The sequence below is a fragment of the Nesoenas mayeri genome, assembly GCF_963082525.1.
Source record: "Nesoenas mayeri genome assembly, chromosome: 21".
Classification (NCBI taxonomy): domain Eukaryota; kingdom Metazoa; phylum Chordata; class Aves; order Columbiformes; family Columbidae; genus Nesoenas; species Nesoenas mayeri.
Window position 1 is genome coordinate 3,971,908 of NC_137571.1, and position 18,342 is coordinate 3,990,249.

An 18,342-nucleotide genomic window follows, 5' to 3' on the forward strand; every position below is an offset into this window, starting at 1 on the left:
CCAGCCCTTCCTCCCCACTGAGATGATGCTCTCTGCTGCTGCTTCCTCCCCACCTGTATCTGTGGATGAGCGCGTTGAACATCTTCCCGTCGCTCCAGCATGATGAGAAGTTGGTGCACTTCACCCCGATGTAACCAGCTGTCACCTTCTGCGTCCACAGAAGCAGCTTCTCCTTGGCCGACATATCCCCCGACTCCCCACTGATGTAGATGTCGGAGATCTGTAAGGAAGCGGCACAGCCATGGGGTGATGTGGGACGAGGAGGAGACTCCATCAGGCACAGCCAGTGGCCATGAACTTGCCCAAGACCCGGCAGCTGCCAGGAAGGACAGGAGGAAACCTTCAAATGTCCCCCAGTGCCCACCTGCCATGACAGGGACATCTTCACCAGCTCAAGTTGCTCAGAGCCCCGTCCAGCCTGGCCTGGGATGTCTCCACGGATGGTTCATCCACCACCTCTCTGGCCAACCTGGGCCAGGCTCTCACCACCCTCAGGCAACAATTCCTTCCTCAAGTCCAGCCTGAATCTTCCTCCTTTAGTTTAAAACCATCACCCCTTGTCCTATCACAACAAGTCCTAATGAAAACTCTGTCCCCATCTTTCTTATCAGCCCTTTTTAGGTACAGAAAGGGCACAATAAGATCTCCCCAGAGCTTCTCTTCTCCAGCTGAACACCCCAACTCTCTCAGCCTGTCCCACAGCAGAGCTGTTCCAGCCTCAGATCATTTTTGTGACCTCCTCTGGCCCCTCTCCAACAGGTTTGTATCTTTCCCATGCTGAGGACCCCAGAGCTGGATTGCACGGCTTGGGCAGACGGCAGATCCCAACATGTGAAGGAGGCACAAAAAATACCAACTTAAGAAGCAGAAAACAGCACTTGGAGGTGCTGTTTGGGAGGCAGAGGGATCTCCCCGACCTCCAGCCAGCGAAGCCACTGGCTCCACCCCGGGAGCAAAGGGAAGGATGGGGACAAGGCTGCCACATCCCTCCTCTGCCTCGCCGTGCCTGCAGAGCCGGTGCCAGGGGGTGCCCGTGACCCACTTCCCCGACAAGAGAGACCGATGGGCACAGACCCCTCAGACAGACACACGGCACCGGCTGCGAATCCCCGACTCGCACGTGACAAAACGCACGTGTCCCCGCATGCCAGCGTATTCCTGATTGGCACGGCTGCCTCCTCCCCCGGCTCCCCAATTAGTACAGCGGCCTCCCCTTAATTAAGGGGCAGACAAAGGGGAGGATGTCAGCCTCGCTGATCTTCTGGGGCGCCTGTGCGAAGGCACCGCGGGCTGTTTGCTCACGGATTCCTCCTCCCGGCGCGGCAGGGACGTGTGTGCCAGCGCCCAGCCCCACCTGCCGCCCCTCCCGGCCCTGACAACACCCAGTTGCTTTATTCCTCCCCCAAAATACGCCCGGTTGGGCGCTGCCAGCGATCCCTCAGCAGGCAGGAGGCAGGGACCGGCGGGGAGGATGCTGCCGAGGCACGGCAGCGATGGTGTCATTGGTATTCTGCAGCTCACCTCCCCTTCCCCAGCCTGAGCCGCTCATCACACACAAAACTGCTCTTTGTCAGGCGCTGCCACACCGCCGGCGCTGCCTTTAACTCCTCCAGCCCCACGGCCGGGTTGCCGTAGGGATGCCGGGACCCAGCGCCCATCGGATGGGGCGACGGACCAGGCGAGCAGCAGGATGGGACCCTCCGCACTTTGAGAGACGGACCCACAAACCTCTGCCCAGCTCCCCCTTAGTGGTTTCCTAGCAGCTCTTCATTAAGAGTGGGATAAAAGCTTCTGCAAACGCACCGGTGGGCAGTGCCCCACCTGGGCTCTCCGGCACCGCTGCCCATCGGGGAGCTCCGTGCAGCTCCCAGCTCAGACAAATCCTTTATTTTCCATCGTTCACGCAGCACTGAGGTTCTCCGAGCGCTGGGCCTTTCCCCAAGTGCACCCTGGCACATGCTGGAGATGCGCTTACGGAGGTGCAGGATGCGGCACCAGCTCCACCCTCCTTTCTTCACATCTCCGTGACAGGACAAAGATTTAGGGAGGCACCAGCGAGAAGATAAGAGTAGAAACTCACGGGATCTGGGGCCAAGCCCTTCCAAACCCTTCCAACATCAAGCAACTGGTGGCAGGAGGCTGAAGGCCGGAGGGCGGCTGTGACACCGGTCCCAACGCAAAGGTGTCGGGGGCCACAGCCCCTTTCCTGCCCCTCTAACCACACGCTTGTCCTGGCGTGTGCAGGGCTCAGCCAAAACACAGGGCACCTCCAGCCCACCCAAAGAACAACCTCCAAACCACAACAACAAGCTCTGAAACCCAGCATCACCCCCTCCTCTTCCTCCCAGACCCGCCTCGGGGCAGGGAGAGCCCCGCATCTCTGTGTTCATACACTGCCTGGTAGCCAAGTGTGGGCAGCAGGAAGGGGACACCCAAAAATCGCACCAAGGACACACGTGCCACCACTGACAACAAACACGACCGCTGACTCCAGCAAGACCCGCTCTCCGGCCGCCCGTGCCAGGAGCAGAGGACGGGACAGGTCGGTCCCGGGGACACTTTCCCGGCAGAGACACTCGGAGGGGAAAAGGCACCCGGCAACTTTCTGCACCAGAGTCCTCCCTGTGCTCAGCACAAGGTTGAACCTCGTCAACATGCCCATCCCCAGGAGCCACCAGGACCTGGGGGCTGCTGAACCAGTTCCCCCAACCCGTTCCAAAAAGGGGGGCGAGGGCACACGCAGACACTGACCATTCCTCCGGCTGTCCCTGAGCTCCCACTCCGAGCCCGGCCCTCCGCAGCAAGCCTCCGGCCACTGTCACCGCGAGGCGTCACGGTCCCACCAGCTCCAGCACCCTTGGCTGACCGCCGTGCCGGGTCGCTGCCATAGCCCGAGGAGCTCCGGGCCGCGCCACCGCTGAAGGAGGACGGGCTGCGGGAGCCCGGCAGCCCCTGCCCATCCCGAGATGATGGCAACACCGAGGATGTCCCCATGCTGGGGTTTTCCAGCTGATCCACCATGGGGGACGGTGTAGACAGCTCCGAAACGGTGCCCGGCTCTGCGGAGGATGAGCAGGTCCACACGGCGCTAGAGCTGGGATTGTCGCTGCCTCCTCTTCCCCAGGCACCCCGGGCGCTGCCGGCCACGGGCTCCCGGCTCTTCGCCAGCTCCTCGCCAGGCCTGGTGCTCACCGGGGCCAGGAGCCCCCCGGCGTGGCCATCGGTGTCACCCCCGCGCAGGGGCAGCAGCACGGCCCGGCGGTTACCAGCGCCGCTCCGCTGCAGCTCGACCAGCCGGCTCACCGCCTTCTCGCAGCCCTTCTCGGCCGGGTTCTCCAGCAAGCGGGCGATGACGGTGGTGCCTTCCTCCCGGGACGGCCCCGCCGCAGCCGGTTCCAGCACCAGGCGAGCTTTCTGCACCTCCCCCTGAAACCGCTCCTTCACCTGCACGATGAACCCAGGCTGCAGGGATGCTGGCTTGGGGTCCCCCGCACCGTGCCGGCTCCCGGGGGGCTCCTGTTCCCCCTCCTGCTGCGGGGCCACCTTCCACTTCGCTGCCTCCTCATCCTCAGTGACCTCCAGCACCGGCGGCTCCTCCTGCGGCGCAGCCGCCGGCATCGCTCTCCTCTTCCCCCTCCGCCTCCGTTTGAAGCGGACCCTTTTTTTGGGAGACAGTGGGGCTTTTCCCACGGCTTTTTCCTTCTGCTCTTTAACGCAGCCCAGAGAATTCCCCATCTCCTCCTCGGTGCCGGCAGGAACGTGCTTCAAGCGAATCGCCGGCTGCCGAATAAATCCCGAGCCGGGTTTCATGGGCTCAAAGCCACGCCGCGCACCGCGCCGGGGACCGTCCCCCGCCGCCGCTCCCTCCCGCCGGCCCTGCCGCCGTCGCCGCCGCTCCAGACAGCCATCTTACAGCCTGGGAGCTGCTCGGAAGACAAATTCAAAGCATCTACACTGCAGTTCAGAAATCACTTGACCTAAAAGCAGAGGGAGCGGGGATTGGCTGCGCCGTCCTTCTCGCCAAATATGAGGTAATTGGAGCACGGCCCTCGCCAGCACAAGCCGGGAGCAGGAATTGCGGGGAGGGAGGGTGGGAAAGGGTGGGGAAGGGGGGATAGAAAACACAGAACCCAGGGAAGGTTGGTAAAGGTAGAATAAAGGAAGGGGTGGGAGAGAAATGGGGAGGAAAAGGAAAAAAGCAGGGAGGAGTCAGAGCGGCTCGGCAGACGCGCGATGGATGGGGATGGGGATGGGGATGGGGAGCCGCGCCGGCTCCCACAGGGGTGTTTCTCGCCAATTTGGGAGGTTTGCTCCTTAATTCATAAATATTGAGAGCCCTGGGAAGCTGGTTCATGTTCCCACCCCCCTGCCAGGCTCACCCAGCTCGGGGTGCAGAGGGTGTCCCCAAGGTGCCCTGGGGACCCAGCATCGCTTCAGGAGCCGCAGCCGTGGGGTCCCCAACGGGCTCCGGCAGCACCAGCGCTCCCGTCCCCGCTCCTCTTGGAGGGACCGGCGCAGGGTGACACATGACAAAATGACAGAAAACAGGGGCCACCAGCCCCCCCAGCCTGTCCCCAGGGCTCTCCCAGCCGCCTGTCCCCAGGCACCGGGACATGGATTAAGAGGTTCACAATGGAGCCACAACCCCAGAAAAAATCCCGTTAGCGCAGACGGGGGGAGGACGCGCAGCCTCAGCACCAGCACAGCTCCCCCGGGGCACACAGGGGACCCAGGACCTCCCCATGTCCCCTCCCCGGTCCTCTGCACCAGGACTGGGCCACCGCGAGGACAAGATGCCACCAGCCAGGGCCCCACCGGCGATGACAGTGACTCATCAGCATCCAGCTCCTGCTCGATCGCGGCTGCTTCCCGCGGCCAAAACACCGGCAGAGTGCATCGTCAGCAGCCTCACACGCAATTATCCTCATGCTCCCCCCCAAAAAAAGCCTCTTCTTAAGAAATACATGTCAGGAGGGGCTTGTCCAGCGCTTGGGGACAGCATGGCTGTGCTGGCACGGGGCACACACATGGAAATCTTCCTTATGAGGTCCCAAAGTCAGCGCTGGTCTTGTCTGGAAGATGCCAGCGGGTATACGGGAGGGATTTGGGATGCAGCAGCTCCCATGGGCTCTGTCCCGCGGTGGTGGCGGCCCCAGAGCTAATTGCACATTCACTAACGAGCCGCTGGCAGCAGCACGGCTGAGCAAGCCCCACGTGCCAACGCGCTGGTGGCATGAGGGGCCACGCATTGTCCCCCTGAGGACATCAAAGCTGCAAACAGATGATCTGAGGCTGTTAAAGATCCCAAGACCCTGTTTTGTAAGAGCATCTATAGCACAGGATTGCTGGAGACAGTCCAAAGTGGGCTGGTCCAAAGCCCAGCTGGGTCACAGAGCTTCTCCCATCCCCGACCTGAACCGCTGTCACGTAGCTGATATTGTCCATCTCAACAAAAGATCCTGTGGCTGCTCTGACCACCCAAAGGGCCGGGAGCACCTCAGGACAACATCCCCATCAGCGTGAGCTCAGCCCGTCCCCCTTGGCCCCCTCCAAGTTTGTTCTTCTCCTCCAGAGACTCGGCTGAGCAAACACCCACCACCAACAACCCTGGTGCCAACCAGGAGGCCACCGCACACAGCCCATCGTTAACGATTTCATCAGGCAAATGATGAGAAAGGGGCCTTGCTATTCCCCGACACTGCAATGTGTGTTGGTCCCCGAGACCGACCCACGGTGCCAGCATCGCCACGGAGCACGTGGACAACCAGAGAATCATTTGGGTTGGAAAAGCCTCTCAAGCTCATCAAGTCCAACCGTTCCCCACCCCTGTCCCTGCCCCATGTCCTGAGACCTCATGTCCGTCTGTCCAACGCTCCAGGGCTGGTGACTCCAGCACTGCCCTGGGCAGCCTGTTCCAATGCCCCACAGCCCTTTGGGGAAGAAATTGTTCTTAAATCCAACCTCAACCTCCCCTGGTGCAACTTGAGGCCAGCGCCCCAGTGTGACAACGCGCTCCCACCATCCGCCCCGCGTCCTTTGGCAAAATACCCTCCTGACCTACCTGGAAATGGAGGATGATCGTCCAGATGAGCCCCAGGGTGAGCTTGGGGTTGCCGTCTGTAATGTCATCATTGCGAATGTTCACCAGTTTCACCTGAAAGAGAAGCAACAAGGTCAAATCTCCTCATCAGCCTCACCCACAGAGAGGAGGGGGACACGTCCCCAACCAGGCTGTCCCCAGAGCCACCCCCAGCACTCCACAGGGAACACACTCAAACATCCTGGTGCTTCTAAAAGAGGCAGCAAGGCCTCCCCAAGCCCCGGTTCAGGAAGGGTTTTTCACCTCTCCAGCGTTCTCCATCTAGAAGTGCTTTCCTAGCACTTAACGGCTTTATTTCAGCTCACACAGAAGTGCCTCATCCCCGAAGCCTGGAGCACTAGTGCATAATTTAATAGCTGCAGACCACAGAGCATGGTTAAAATAGAATGGCCGAGCTTTATTAACTCCCTCCTGGGCTCAAAACAAATCAATCAGCCCTAATGAAGGCAGAAACACCAACACTGAGGGTCCGGCACCCACCCAAAGCCACTGTCTGTCCCAGCAGATTCTGGGGGTGATTTAAACACATGTGCAGTCCCTGAACCCTACGGAGATGCCGGTGGCACCGGCCTCGGTGCTCCCAGCAGATGCAAAGCACAGCGGTGCTGCTCAACTGCTGCTCCTGCGCTCCTTGCAGCCGCCTTTCTGGGAGCTGCCACCTATTTCGGGTTCTTCTCCCCTCATCGGGCTCTCCAGGGGGGTGTCCCCGCTCCCCGGTACTCAAGGCGACCCCACAATGTCTAGCGGGAGCAGCCAGGGTAAGACATCCCAACACAGGCACTGTCATCAGGCCATCAGGCTTCAAAGGAAAAAGCTGCTTCATCCAAGTAGAGAAACAAGCTCCCGAGAGCCGCCGGCAAAATGTCTCTATCAAGGGGCTGGGGAGGAGGGGGGTGGAAGCGGCTCTCCCCCCCTGGACTGGGGTATGTGCTTAAATTTATTCAGTGCCCTCAGGCCAGCAGAGAGAGAAGAATCTCTGCTTCAGCATGAACTGCTGCAATTCATCATCATCTCGGCGTATCTGAGGATCGAGAGACCTGACCCAACAGGCGGAACAGGACACCCGGACCTGGGGCTGCGGGGGTTCCACCTGCACAGCCAACGAGGCTGAGGAATCATAGAATCACAGAATCATTTTGGTTGTAAAGACCCTCAAGATCATCAAGTCCACCCATAACCCACCCCCGGCACTGCCCCGTGTCCTGAGAACCTCATGTCCGTCTGTCCAACCCTGCAGGGATGGTGACTCCAGCACTGCCCTGGGCAGCCTGTTCCAATGCCCCACAGCCCTTTGGGGAAGAAACCGTTCTTAAATCCAACCTCAACCTCCCCCGGTGCAAATCAGGGTGCAGAAGTGACATCAGTGACACTCGCAAACCCCTTCCCAGAACGAGAGTCTGATCCTCCATTTTGATGCCAGTTTTTGTGCCGCGCTGCTTCTGGCTGAGCCAAAACGAGCCCTTACCTGCCGCTGCTTCAGGAAATCCAGGGCGATCTGCACGTTCTGCAGCCGGTGGAAACGCATCCGTCCCTTCTCACGTGGCTGCAAGAGAGAGAACGTGGGTTCAGGTCACGCTCGAGGGGCCGGGAAGGAGCCCCCCGACATGCACAGCCGCCCCCCACGCTCAGTGCGCTGCTGTGACCCCCCGTGCACCCCACACACCCTGCTCTGGAGGGAAATAAAGTCATTGCTACACATGGTCCTGCTGAAAAAGGGCAAAAAGTCCATGGTGGGGCACGGAGGTGGGAAGACGCTGAGATGTCAACCACCTCCAACACCCTGAGGGTCCATGTCCAGGCTCTGAGCTGGGCACAGAACGTTCCCAGGACTGGCTCAGCTTCCAAAATCCCAGGGCAGGATCTCACCCAGCCCAAGCTCAGCCAGGGAAGCTGGGAAGATGGCTCAGCAATGAGAGATTTACCCGAGCGGGTACAGAGCGCGACCTGTGGGGTAGATCAGAGCAGGACACGGGGACATGCACAGGGATGGTCTGTGTGTCCCCGCTGCCAGTAGAGAAACCCCAACCTCAGCATCAGCCCCTGCAGACCGGGCTCAGCTCCTCCTGTGCGCCAGCAGCGGCTGATGCTCTGGGTACCAGCTCTGGACCCTTGGGGAGGGCAGAAATGAGGTGTCCTGGGCTGTGCTCATCGCCGGGGGATTTTCTGAGGTACCCAATAGCTGAGCCCTGGCCCAGGGAAGGGATGGTGGGTCTGCTCCAAATCAGCGCAAGGAGGAGGATCAATGCTTAAATCCTGATCCCAGCCTCAATAAGAGGCATCACCAGGATGCTCTGACCCACAACGACACCCCAAGTCCTCTGAGTAACCTTCTGTCCCCAGCCCCAAAGGGAAGAGCCGTCCCTCCAAGGGGAACATTTCCAGGAGGGTGCAACAGACCCAGCTGCTCCAGGAGGACACCATGTCCAAGGGAATCGTCACTCGGAGCAAGGGGGATGGAAAATACACCTTTCTCTTACACCTGAGCAAGAGAGGTTCTCCTGCCCCTCTGCTCTGCCCTGGGGAGACCACACCTGGAATCTTGTGTCCAGCTGTGGCCCCTCAGTTCCAGCAGGACAGGGAACTGCTGCAGAGAGTCCAGCGCAGCCACCAAGATGCTGGAGGGAGTGGAGCATCTCCCGTGTGAGGAAAGGCTGAGGGAGCTGGGGCTCTGGAGCTGGACAAGAGGACACTGAGGGGGGACTCATTCATGTTTACAGATATCTAAAGGGGGAGTGTCAGGAGGATGGAGCCAGGCTCTTCTCGGTGACAACCAGTGATAGGACAAGGGGTAATGGGTTCAAACTGGAACACAAAAGGTTCCATTTAAATTTGAGAAGAAACTTGTTGGGGGTGAGGGTGGCAGAGCCTGGCCCAGGCTGCCCAGGGGGTTGTGGAGTCTCCTTCTGTGCAGACATTCCAACCCGCCTGGACACCTTCCTGTGTAACCTCATCTGGGTGTTCCTGCTCCATGGGGGGATTGCACTGGATGAGCTTTCCAGGTCCCTTCAACCCCTGACACTCAGTGATTCTGTGATTTTGGGGTCCAGCCCCTTTGGGGTAACCCCCAGTTGTGCTTCCACCTCCACTCACATGCATGTGATGACCAGTGGCACCCCAGACCCCACGGTGGCACAAGCCCCCCGAGAAGGTGCCATGCAGTGCGAGGTGAGCAGCCGGCACCGCAGCCCCCCGAGGGGACCCGGCCGGGAACAGCGTGCAGGACCCATCCCTGTCCCCTCCCGACCCCGTGGAGGGGACACATGCTGTCACACTGGGTGGCTGGCATGCCCTGGCTGCAGGTGGACACTGCAACGCACGCAGATAATCCAGTTAATGAGAATGCAGCCCAGTAACAAGGATCATGGCATCTTGTCACTCGGGGTGACCACCAAAAAACCCCGGTTAAAACCTAAAACAGGGGCAGGTCAGAGCCCCCGGTGACGCTGGGCTGTACTGGACTATCTGGTGTCACTCCGGTGTCCACCGGGATGATGCTGCGGCCAGGGCAGACTCAACCTACTTCTTCATCATCATCATCTTCCTCCTCTTCGCTGCTTGCACGGCACCAGGCCGGCGCTTGCACCAGGCGAAGGCTCCTCTGAGCTGGCGGCTCTACTGGCTAACGAGGAGGGGAGGGACGGCGGCAACGGGAGGGGGACACAACAGGGAGACAGAATGGAAACCAAAATGCAACACCCAGGTAAAAGGAAAAACTAAAATGAGCGGGGATGAAGGCGGCTGGGGCTCCGGCACGGGAATTTCCCCCTGGCTTTGGAAGCCGGAGCAGCGAGGAGGAAATTGCCTGGATCACAAACAGCTCAATCCAATTTTTCAGCCTCCACAAAAACCGATTTGGCATCTCGGGAGGGGAACTGAAGGAGATCTTTGCCCAGATCCTATTTTAAGGGAAAACTAAAATAATTCCTGCTGTGCTACCCTGTTGCAGCGATTGGGATCTTACCAGAGCTGCGCGAACGTGTCAGTCTGAGGAGGAGGAGGAGGAGGAAGGAGGGGAACCCTACGATGCTCAAGATGATGCCACCGACTGCTACAAATCCAGCTCGTGCAGGAGCCGAGCGTGGGGCAGGAGGGGCAAATCTGAGCTAAACTGCTGGGCACGCTGGCACAGAAACACTTTTGGCCAAAGCCGTTATTATCCATTATCTTAAATACAGAACCAAATCTAGAAGATGAAGGCGCGTGAGCCTTCACAAAGGGACAGCTCGACCAGAAGTCAGCGGCTTTAATCACAGGTTTTGGTGGTATCCGAGACGCCAGCCTGGGGAACACGGGTTTGAGCGACAATAAATAAAATAATAATCATAATAAATATATTAAAATAGTAATAATAATAAAAGAAACAATGAGAGACATTTGAAAACAAAAGTACGGCGTAAGGAATGATGGGTGATGGTTGGGGGGGACACAAAGGAGGGTTTGGGGGGATGGTGGTGTCACCGGCCAACCACAGGGACTCACCAGCTTCACTCCCGACAGCACCTCCAGGAGGGAGATGAGGTTGTGGCCGTCTCGCAAATCTTCATAGAGGTCGTTGATGTGCTTGCGCACCTGTGGAGGGAAGTGGAGGGAGAAACGTCAGAGCCGCAGCCCCACGTGCATTTCACATGGTTATTCCAGAATTATTATTCAATAAGTATTGCTAAGGAAAGCAGCCCCTTGTTTCCCAAACGACCTGAGAGAAGCTGCTGCTGATTCTGTGCCCCAAAACTATCTGTGAAACCATCCGTGCTCCAGGCTATCCCACAATATCCTGCTCAGAGCGCTACAGAGCAGCTTGGCTTAATCGAATTATAGAATCGTGGAACAACAGGTTGGGTGGGACCATGAGGATCATCTGGTCCCACCTTTCTTGGCAAAAGCCCAGTCTGGCCAAGCTGGTCCAGCAGCATCTTACAAGTGTTGGGGAATCCACCCTTTCCCTGGGGAGATGATTCCAAGGGCTGATTGTTCTCATCTCTTGTGTCCAACCAGGAGTAACTTGTACCCACCACAGATTCACAGAGGAGCCAAAAGCTCAATGCAGAGGTTTGTGAAGGTGGCAGGTAAATACAGCTCTCACACGGAACGCCTAAACAACTTATTTTTGGGCAAATGGAGAATTAATTAAAGATCACCTGGCATTAACCAAGCAAAACAGGTGTGTGGTCAGCAGGACAAGGGCAGTGATCCTTCCTTCCCCTGTGCTCTGCATTGGGGAGGCCACACCTGGAGTGTTGTGTTCAGTTCTGGGCCCCTCAGCTCAGGAAAGAGATTGAAGTGCTGGAGGGTCCAGAGAAGAGCAACAAGACTGGGGAAGGGACTGGAACACAAGCCCTATGGGGAGAGGCTGAGGGAGCTGGGCTTGTTCAGTCTGGAGAAGAGGAGGCTCAGAGCTGAGCTCAGCACTCTCTAGAACTACCTGAAGGGCAGTTCTGGCCAGGTGGGGATTGGGCTCTTCTCCCAGGCATCAGCAATAGGACAAGGGGGCACGGGCTCCAACTCTGCCCGGGGAAACTGAGGCTGGAGATTAGAAAGCAATTCTGTGCAGAGAGAGTGGTCAGGCATTGGAATGGCTGCCCAGGGAGGTGCTGGACTCCCTGGCCCTGGAGGGTTTTAAACTGAGCTTGGACATGGCACTTAGTGCCATGATCTAGTAAACGGACTGGAGTTGGACCAAGGGTTGGACTGGATGATCTCTGAGGGCTTTTCCAACCCAGTCCATTCTGTGATGTTAATCCTGTTTATTTACCTACAGCTGCAAGCATCTCCCTTCACAGGCTTTGGGGCTCCTCTCCATGCAGGAGCATCTCTTGAAAGACAAAAAAGCCCTTTTGCCCTGGTAAAGAGGGTGCAAGGGGGGAACAGCCCCATGTTGGGACCCCCTTCTTCACCCCAGCTGCCTGTGACCTGGGTGGGAGGATGTACAAGCCTCATATTAAGCAAGAACCAGGTTCTCAGGAGGCAAATGTGATTAGAAAAGGCCTGTGGTGATGTTACAGTGCCCTCCAAAGGCACCAGCACAGTGCAGATGCACCGCAACCATCTCTGCTCTGAGTACAGACACGTATGAACACTCCAATCCAACGCAAACATTCCTACACAAAATAAGGACAGTTATTTATCTGCGCTAGAACAGACAGATGGTCATTTAACCAGCCTTATAATGAAATATGTGACTCTTACCTTCATCAAGTGTTTATTGACCCATTTAGTGAAGGTTTTCTTCTGGACTCTGTCCCGTTCATCTGTCAAAAGAAGACAAAAGCAGCTCTTGGTTGGTGTTTCTCATGCAGAAACTCAAATGACTTTGAAATGAGGGGAAGAGCCAGAGGAATCGCCGGCCCTGCCAGGACCACGGGACAGATCCTGCACCCGCGCAGGGGAACAGAAGCGGCTTAGTCACGGTTTAGCGCAGGACGGGGCCATTCAAACAAAATACATTGATTTTCTGGGGGAGAATAGTGTTATTCGAATAAAAGCAGTGTGGATGATTGGGATGGGTATTGCTGCACGTGGCAAATGAACCCCCAAAGTGTGTCACACCGGTGCCTCCTTGTCCCCCCAGGGACACAGAGCGGGGAGGGAGGTGGCTCTACCCGAGCCCCCCGCTTTGGGAGGGTGTCCCTGCTCCCCAGAGGTTTAACGCTTTAAATAAACCCCACAGATGTCCTGGAACAGGCTTCCGCCGGGCGCTACCAGCCTGTCCAATTAGCAGCTTATTCTGTTGCTGTATTTTTGGTTCATTGGATTGTCGGGATTTAACGTTTATTCCCGTCCCGGGCTCAGCTGGGGGTGCCCTGGCCAGACACCGGCAGTGGCGAACGCCGGCGGGACAGGGTGACAAAAAGGGTCCTGTCCCCAGGGGTGGCCACCAGCCCCATGGGGTGACACGATGGGAGATGCCGAGCAGCAACATGGGACAGAGAGTGTCTTGGTACTGACCCACAGGACACAACTGAGTTCCCAAGTGCTGCCCTATCCAGCCCGGGGATCCCTGGGACAGAGGGGACAGGACAAAACCCACTATCCCAAGACATCCCTTTGATGCCACTTCACCCAACACAAGCACCCTTTGCTTTGGTTTTAAGCCAAAATAATCAAGAAAAGGAGAAAAAAACCCAGCATCTATCAGCCTGGGCTCCCTGATGGCCCCTTGTCCCCCTTCCTGGGGCGGAGGGTCCCTGCACCAGCCATGGGATCAGGAAAACGTCTCCACATGGCAACCCGTGCAGATTTGAGAGCGCTATCGAGCACCCCTCCTCTTCCTCCTCCACCCCACGGCTTCCCCCATCCGAAAGCACCGCGTGGCACATCCCCGGTGACACCTTAAATGTGTTTCCCCCTGCCCTGCTCCGTCCTCCAGCCACGGAATGTCACCAGGTGCCAAAACCAGCCATCGCACACACTCCAGCCACCATCGCCCCCCACCCCGCCGAGCTCCGGCCTCGGCACGGCTCCCTGGCACAACGCAGCCGAGCCACAGCGCTGCCGCCTGCCATAGGAAACCACGTCACCCCACGGGGTTTTAGGGACCTTTCCTTCACCCAACCCCCCCACAGCCACAGTGCCGGGTCCCTTCCCAACCCCGGCGCTAATTTGGGGTGGATAAAGCCTGAGCCGTGTTGCGGTGCCAGGGGGTGGGAAGAGCGGGCGGTGGATACGAACCAATGCAGCACATCCGGCACACCAGGCAGGCGCTCAGCCGCCGCCGCTCCCCAGTAAGATGCCGCCTCTCCATCACCAAAAGCGCGCCGGGCAGCGCTGGGTCCCGGCACAGCAGCGGCTGCCTCCTGGGGAAGGGTCCTCTGGTGGCTCAACCGACCTGGTCCCCAGCAGTTTGGTGACTTCTCGGCCGCGGCTCCTCCCACCTCACCACTTCCTACACGCGCTGCGCCCGGCGCGGGCACCAGCCGTTCCTCCTCCGGGGCATCGCCACAAAGTCAAGGGTGGCTTGGCCGGAGCTTCCCCCGCTCCTCCGGGTGCTCCCAGCTGAGGGTGCAGCCGGCGCGGCAGCTCCGCGATGGCAAAATCCTCACCGTTCCAGCAAAATCCTCACTGTCCCAGCAAAATCCTCACGGTCCCGTGGTCCCGACGGCCATCAAAGCTGCTCAGAAAGCTCAGAAGGGCAGAGCTGCTCCCTCCTGCAAGCCAGCAAGGAGCTGTGCGGGTCGCGGTGCGGATCGCGGTGCGGATCACTGGGGCTGTGGACACAGGCTCGCCCCGTGGAGCTGGACACCGCTCCGCCGACAGGCTCTTGGCTTGTTTTGCCTCGTCTTGTTTTCCAGTTAATTGCACCAGGGACGGGAGGGACAATGCTGGGCTGTTCTCCCCGCTCCCGCCTGCCTGCCCGCGGCTTCTGCCCAAATCATTTCCCGGGTCCGAAGCGCCAGAGCCAGGAACCCGCCACGGCCCCGCTCGGCACGCGGGGAGATAACGGGGGCCTCCTTATCACCCCCTCTCTTCCTTTTCTTCTAAATATAAACCCTCTGAAGCCTTTCTGCTGGCAGGAGCCCCGGCCAGGAGGGGGAGAGGAGCGGGGAGCGCGTCCCCGAGCATCACAGGGAGCATGCGGGGACGGGGTCACGTCACCGAGTCCCACACGGACGATCTGCAGCGAGGCACCTCCGATGCCGGATCCCAGGGGTGCCCGTGGGCCAGCGGCTCCTCCGCACACTCCCTCTTCCCATCTCCTGTGGATACGGGGGGGTTTCTTGCTATGTTTTTGGCCCTGTCTCACCACCTTTGGGTGGTTCCTGCGTTCTAACCAGATTACACGTCCCCACCGTGCACCTGCACCACCGTCTGCACTAATAATAATGCCCGGTTACTGCTTACTAACGATATTAAGGCATTGCAAGCTTATCTCTCCCTAATCTTTCCCAGAGTCACCCTGACAAGCGACTTGTTGCAAACCCCCCGTGCAAAGGCTGGTGCCAATGATGCAGGGAGCATCACTGGCAAACGGAGACAGCACCAGCAAAAACCAGACTCCTCAACTGGGCACATTTGTGTCACACACACACGTGACGGTTCCCGGCACCACGAATGCTATCGGAGCCACACGGATGCTTTGAGCTGCAAAACGCTTCCACGCTGCTGCTTTCCCAAGACGGGTGAGACTCACTGAGAGGAAAAACTGGATGAGCCGGGGAACAACCCAGTGTAAGCCCAGCTGAGATGCTGCTGTGCCATCCCTGTCCACATCCCTGTGCCATCCCTGTCCCCATCCCTGTGCCATCCCTGCCCCCATCCCTGTCTGCATCACTGTCCCCATCCCTGTCTGCATCACTGTCCCCATCCCTGTGCCCATCCCTGTGCCCATCTCTGTCCGCATCCCTGTCTGCATCACTGTCCCCATCCCTGTGCCCATCCCTGTCCGCATCTCTGTCCCCATCCCTGTCTGCGTCACTGTCCTCACCCCTGTCTGCATCCCTGTCCCCATCCCTGTGCCATACCTGTCCGCATCCCTGTCCGCATCCCTGTCCCATCCCTGTCCGCATCCCTGTGCCATCCCTGTCCGCATCCCTGCGGGATGCAGGTGCCTGGACAGACACCCTGGGAGTGAGACTGGGGAACCCTTTGCCACCCTTGGGAAGGACCCTGGGATTTCAGTGTCCCCCATCGGTTCCTTCAGCCTCTCCGCTGGAATAAAGCCTGGAAGCAGCTCCCATACTCCCTCCTCCTGTTCACTGATTCCTGCTAAAGCTGAAGGAATACGGGAGATGTCAGACAGGCCCCTGCACTGGACAAGCACACAGAGATCTTGGAGACATCTCCAAGAGCTCAGCGTGAAAGCAGCTCTGTGTATTAAACAGGGATGAAGAAGGGTTTGTTATGTATAAATGCCTAGAAACGAGTTTTTTGAGAGTTTAAACCCATCGCTTTCACTTTGAACTCCTTCAAGGCAAGCAAAGAATAGGAATGCACCTTTTTCTTTAACGCGGTACTTTTAAGATGGGGGATATGCAAAAATCCTGGCTGGCTCAGGAGCACGAGGTATTTAAAATGTGCTGGCTGCCAACACAGGGGCTGACATAATCCATCATGACAGCAGAGACAAGCGGGCAGGATTTACAGAGCCTTTGGAAACAGGGCGAGGAAACGGCGCCTGATTCAGCCTGGAAGAATGCACAAGAGATACCTGCGGTGGAAAACTATCCAGCACCCGGATATTTAATGAGGGAGATACCTGAGATGCCGCGGTGCAAAGGAGACCTGGGCGGCTGCTCGGCAGAGCTGGACGAGCATCCCAGGGCAAGCAAACCTGCTGTAAAATCACCCTCGTCACAACTCCCGGGAAGGAGGGATGAAGGAAAGCAGCTATTTGAACATATTCGCTGCTTGCAACACTCGCACCAGGATTTTTTCCAAAAGGGATGGATTTCTGCAGCGGTTTGGGGAGATTAATGACGTGGACAGGGTCAGCAGGAGGAATTGCAGCAGGGCTGGGTTTAGTGGGTGACAGGGAGCATTTCTGCACATTGGTGCAACTCAGCCTCAATATCTCTCTCCCAGTAGTTTTGGGGGAAGAAGGAAGAAGCGTATCCCAAAGCAATATTTGTGTGTGCTGCCCAGGCTCTGCGGTCTCACCGCTTTGCATGGAAAAAGTGAAAGAAAAGGGGGAATTGGTCACGGACATGGGAAGAGGCCCCATGCGGAGGCACAGGTGAGAACAAGCGCTGCTGGGAAATAGAGAGAGGAATCAAAACAAACAAATCCCAGGAGAAAGCAGGCGGGATGGACAACGAGCTACTGAATCCTCGCCGGGGGCCCGGAGCTATCGCAGAACCCTGCACCGAATCCTCGTCCTCCTCGATGAGCAGCAGTCATGTGCGAGCCCTATTTTGGGAAACTGAGGCAGGGTCAGCCCCAGCTGCTCGGCGAGGCCGTGCCAGCGCCGCGAGGAGCTCGCGGAGCCGCGTCTTGGCGCTGCTGGTGTCGGTGGGGACATGACGCTGCTGTCGCGGTGAGGGACGCCACCCGCGCCGGGGCAGGACGCGCAACACCAGCCACGTGTCGCGGGTTTGCGCCAAGACAAAAAGCAGAAAGACACCACCCGTCCCACCCCCTACGTACGCTGGGAATGGGTGGCGAGACCAAATTTAGGCACCGAAACCTTTGCCCACCGTGCAGTGTGGGGACGGGTCCCCGGCACCGCGTTCTCCTCCCTCCTCCCCGCCAGCCATGTCCGTCCCCACCTGCGCCGCGGGCTCGGGGAGGGAAAACAAGCCGTGACCCTCGCCGGCAACACGCCGGCCATCTTAACCCCCCCGCGGGGGCTGCCGTACCTCCTCTGCTCCGGCTCCGCCAGTACAGGACGCCGGCGATGCCCAGGACGTGGCTCAGGACAAAGGCGGCGGGCGGCAGATAGGAGCTCTGCGACAGCGGCATCGTCCCCTACTCCCGGCCCCTTCTCCCGAATTTCCTCCTCCCGGAGCCCGGCATCGCTGGGAGGGCGAGGGGACGGCGCGGGGGCCGAGCTGCCGCCTGCAAAACTTCCGAAAACTTCCTGCCCGCGCCTCTGCCTCCAGCTGGTGGTGTCCCCAGGGTGTCCCCAGGGCTGGCAGGGCTCCGGGACGGCCAGCGGCGCCGGGACGGGGCCAGCGAGATTCGGGAGCTCGGAGAGGGGGGCGGGTAGAGGGAGGAAGGCAGCGTCAGGCCGGCTCAAACATCTTTCCTCGGTATTCACGCGGCCAAACTTGGGCCCCCCCCGCGTCGGGGGCACAGACGTCATCTCCTCAATTTCCATTCGCAGCCCCGGTGGCCTCGGCGAGGGGGGATCGGCGGGAGCAGCTGCTGCGCCGGCATCACCGCGACACCCTGGGCGGGGGCGCGAGCTCCGGTCCCCCCAGCGGGTGACGGCCCAGCCGGCGTCCCCTGGCCGGTGATGCCCACACAGTGAGAGCAGCCGGGATGGAGGGGGAGCGGGTAAAGACGGCAAAGACGGGTAAAAGTGACCAAATTTTGGCTTCTGGGAGCTGGCTACCCCAAGAACATTTATTCTAGATGCCCAGAAATAAATGTATTAACTGCCAGGACACCCCCAGCGCCCGGGGGGAAACAAATACCCACAAAAGCTGCTCTAACACAGAAGGTTCCTCCACGTCCCAGCCCTTCCTGCAGCCGGGTGCCGCCAGCATCACGGTGACATTTGCAGCCCAACGCTGTTTAGCACCGTGCTAGGCGGTACTTTCGCAGTTTTGCTTCTTTTTGGAACCTTTTCCGGCAGTGGAAATAAACAG

General features: G+C 58.8%; 2 protein-coding genes across 6 annotated transcripts in view; one reads left to right on the forward strand and one right to left on the reverse strand.

Moving 5' to 3' along the window:
- Positions 1-18,342, reverse strand: part of MACF1 (microtubule actin crosslinking factor 1) — a 130,719-nt gene that overhangs the window by 93,685 nt on the left and 18,692 nt on the right. For all 5 annotated transcript variants that reach the window (XM_080357750.1, XM_080357753.1, XM_080357751.1 and 2 more), the window contains exons 2-6: positions 12,284-12,345; positions 10,580-10,669; positions 7,566-7,643; positions 6,062-6,154; positions 54-220 (exon numbers count right to left, since the gene is read on the reverse strand). In XM_080357750.1, the coding sequence (XP_080213876.1) occupies positions 54-220; positions 6,062-6,154; positions 7,566-7,643; positions 10,580-10,669; positions 12,284-12,345 (490 nt within the window). The remainder of the gene's footprint in view (positions 1-53; positions 221-6,061; positions 6,155-7,565; positions 7,644-10,579; positions 10,670-12,283; positions 12,346-18,342) is intronic.
- AK2 (adenylate kinase 2) overlaps positions 1-18,342 on the forward strand; it is a 116,784-nt gene that overhangs the window by 53,640 nt on the left and 44,802 nt on the right. The gene's annotated exons all lie outside the window — the stretch shown is intronic.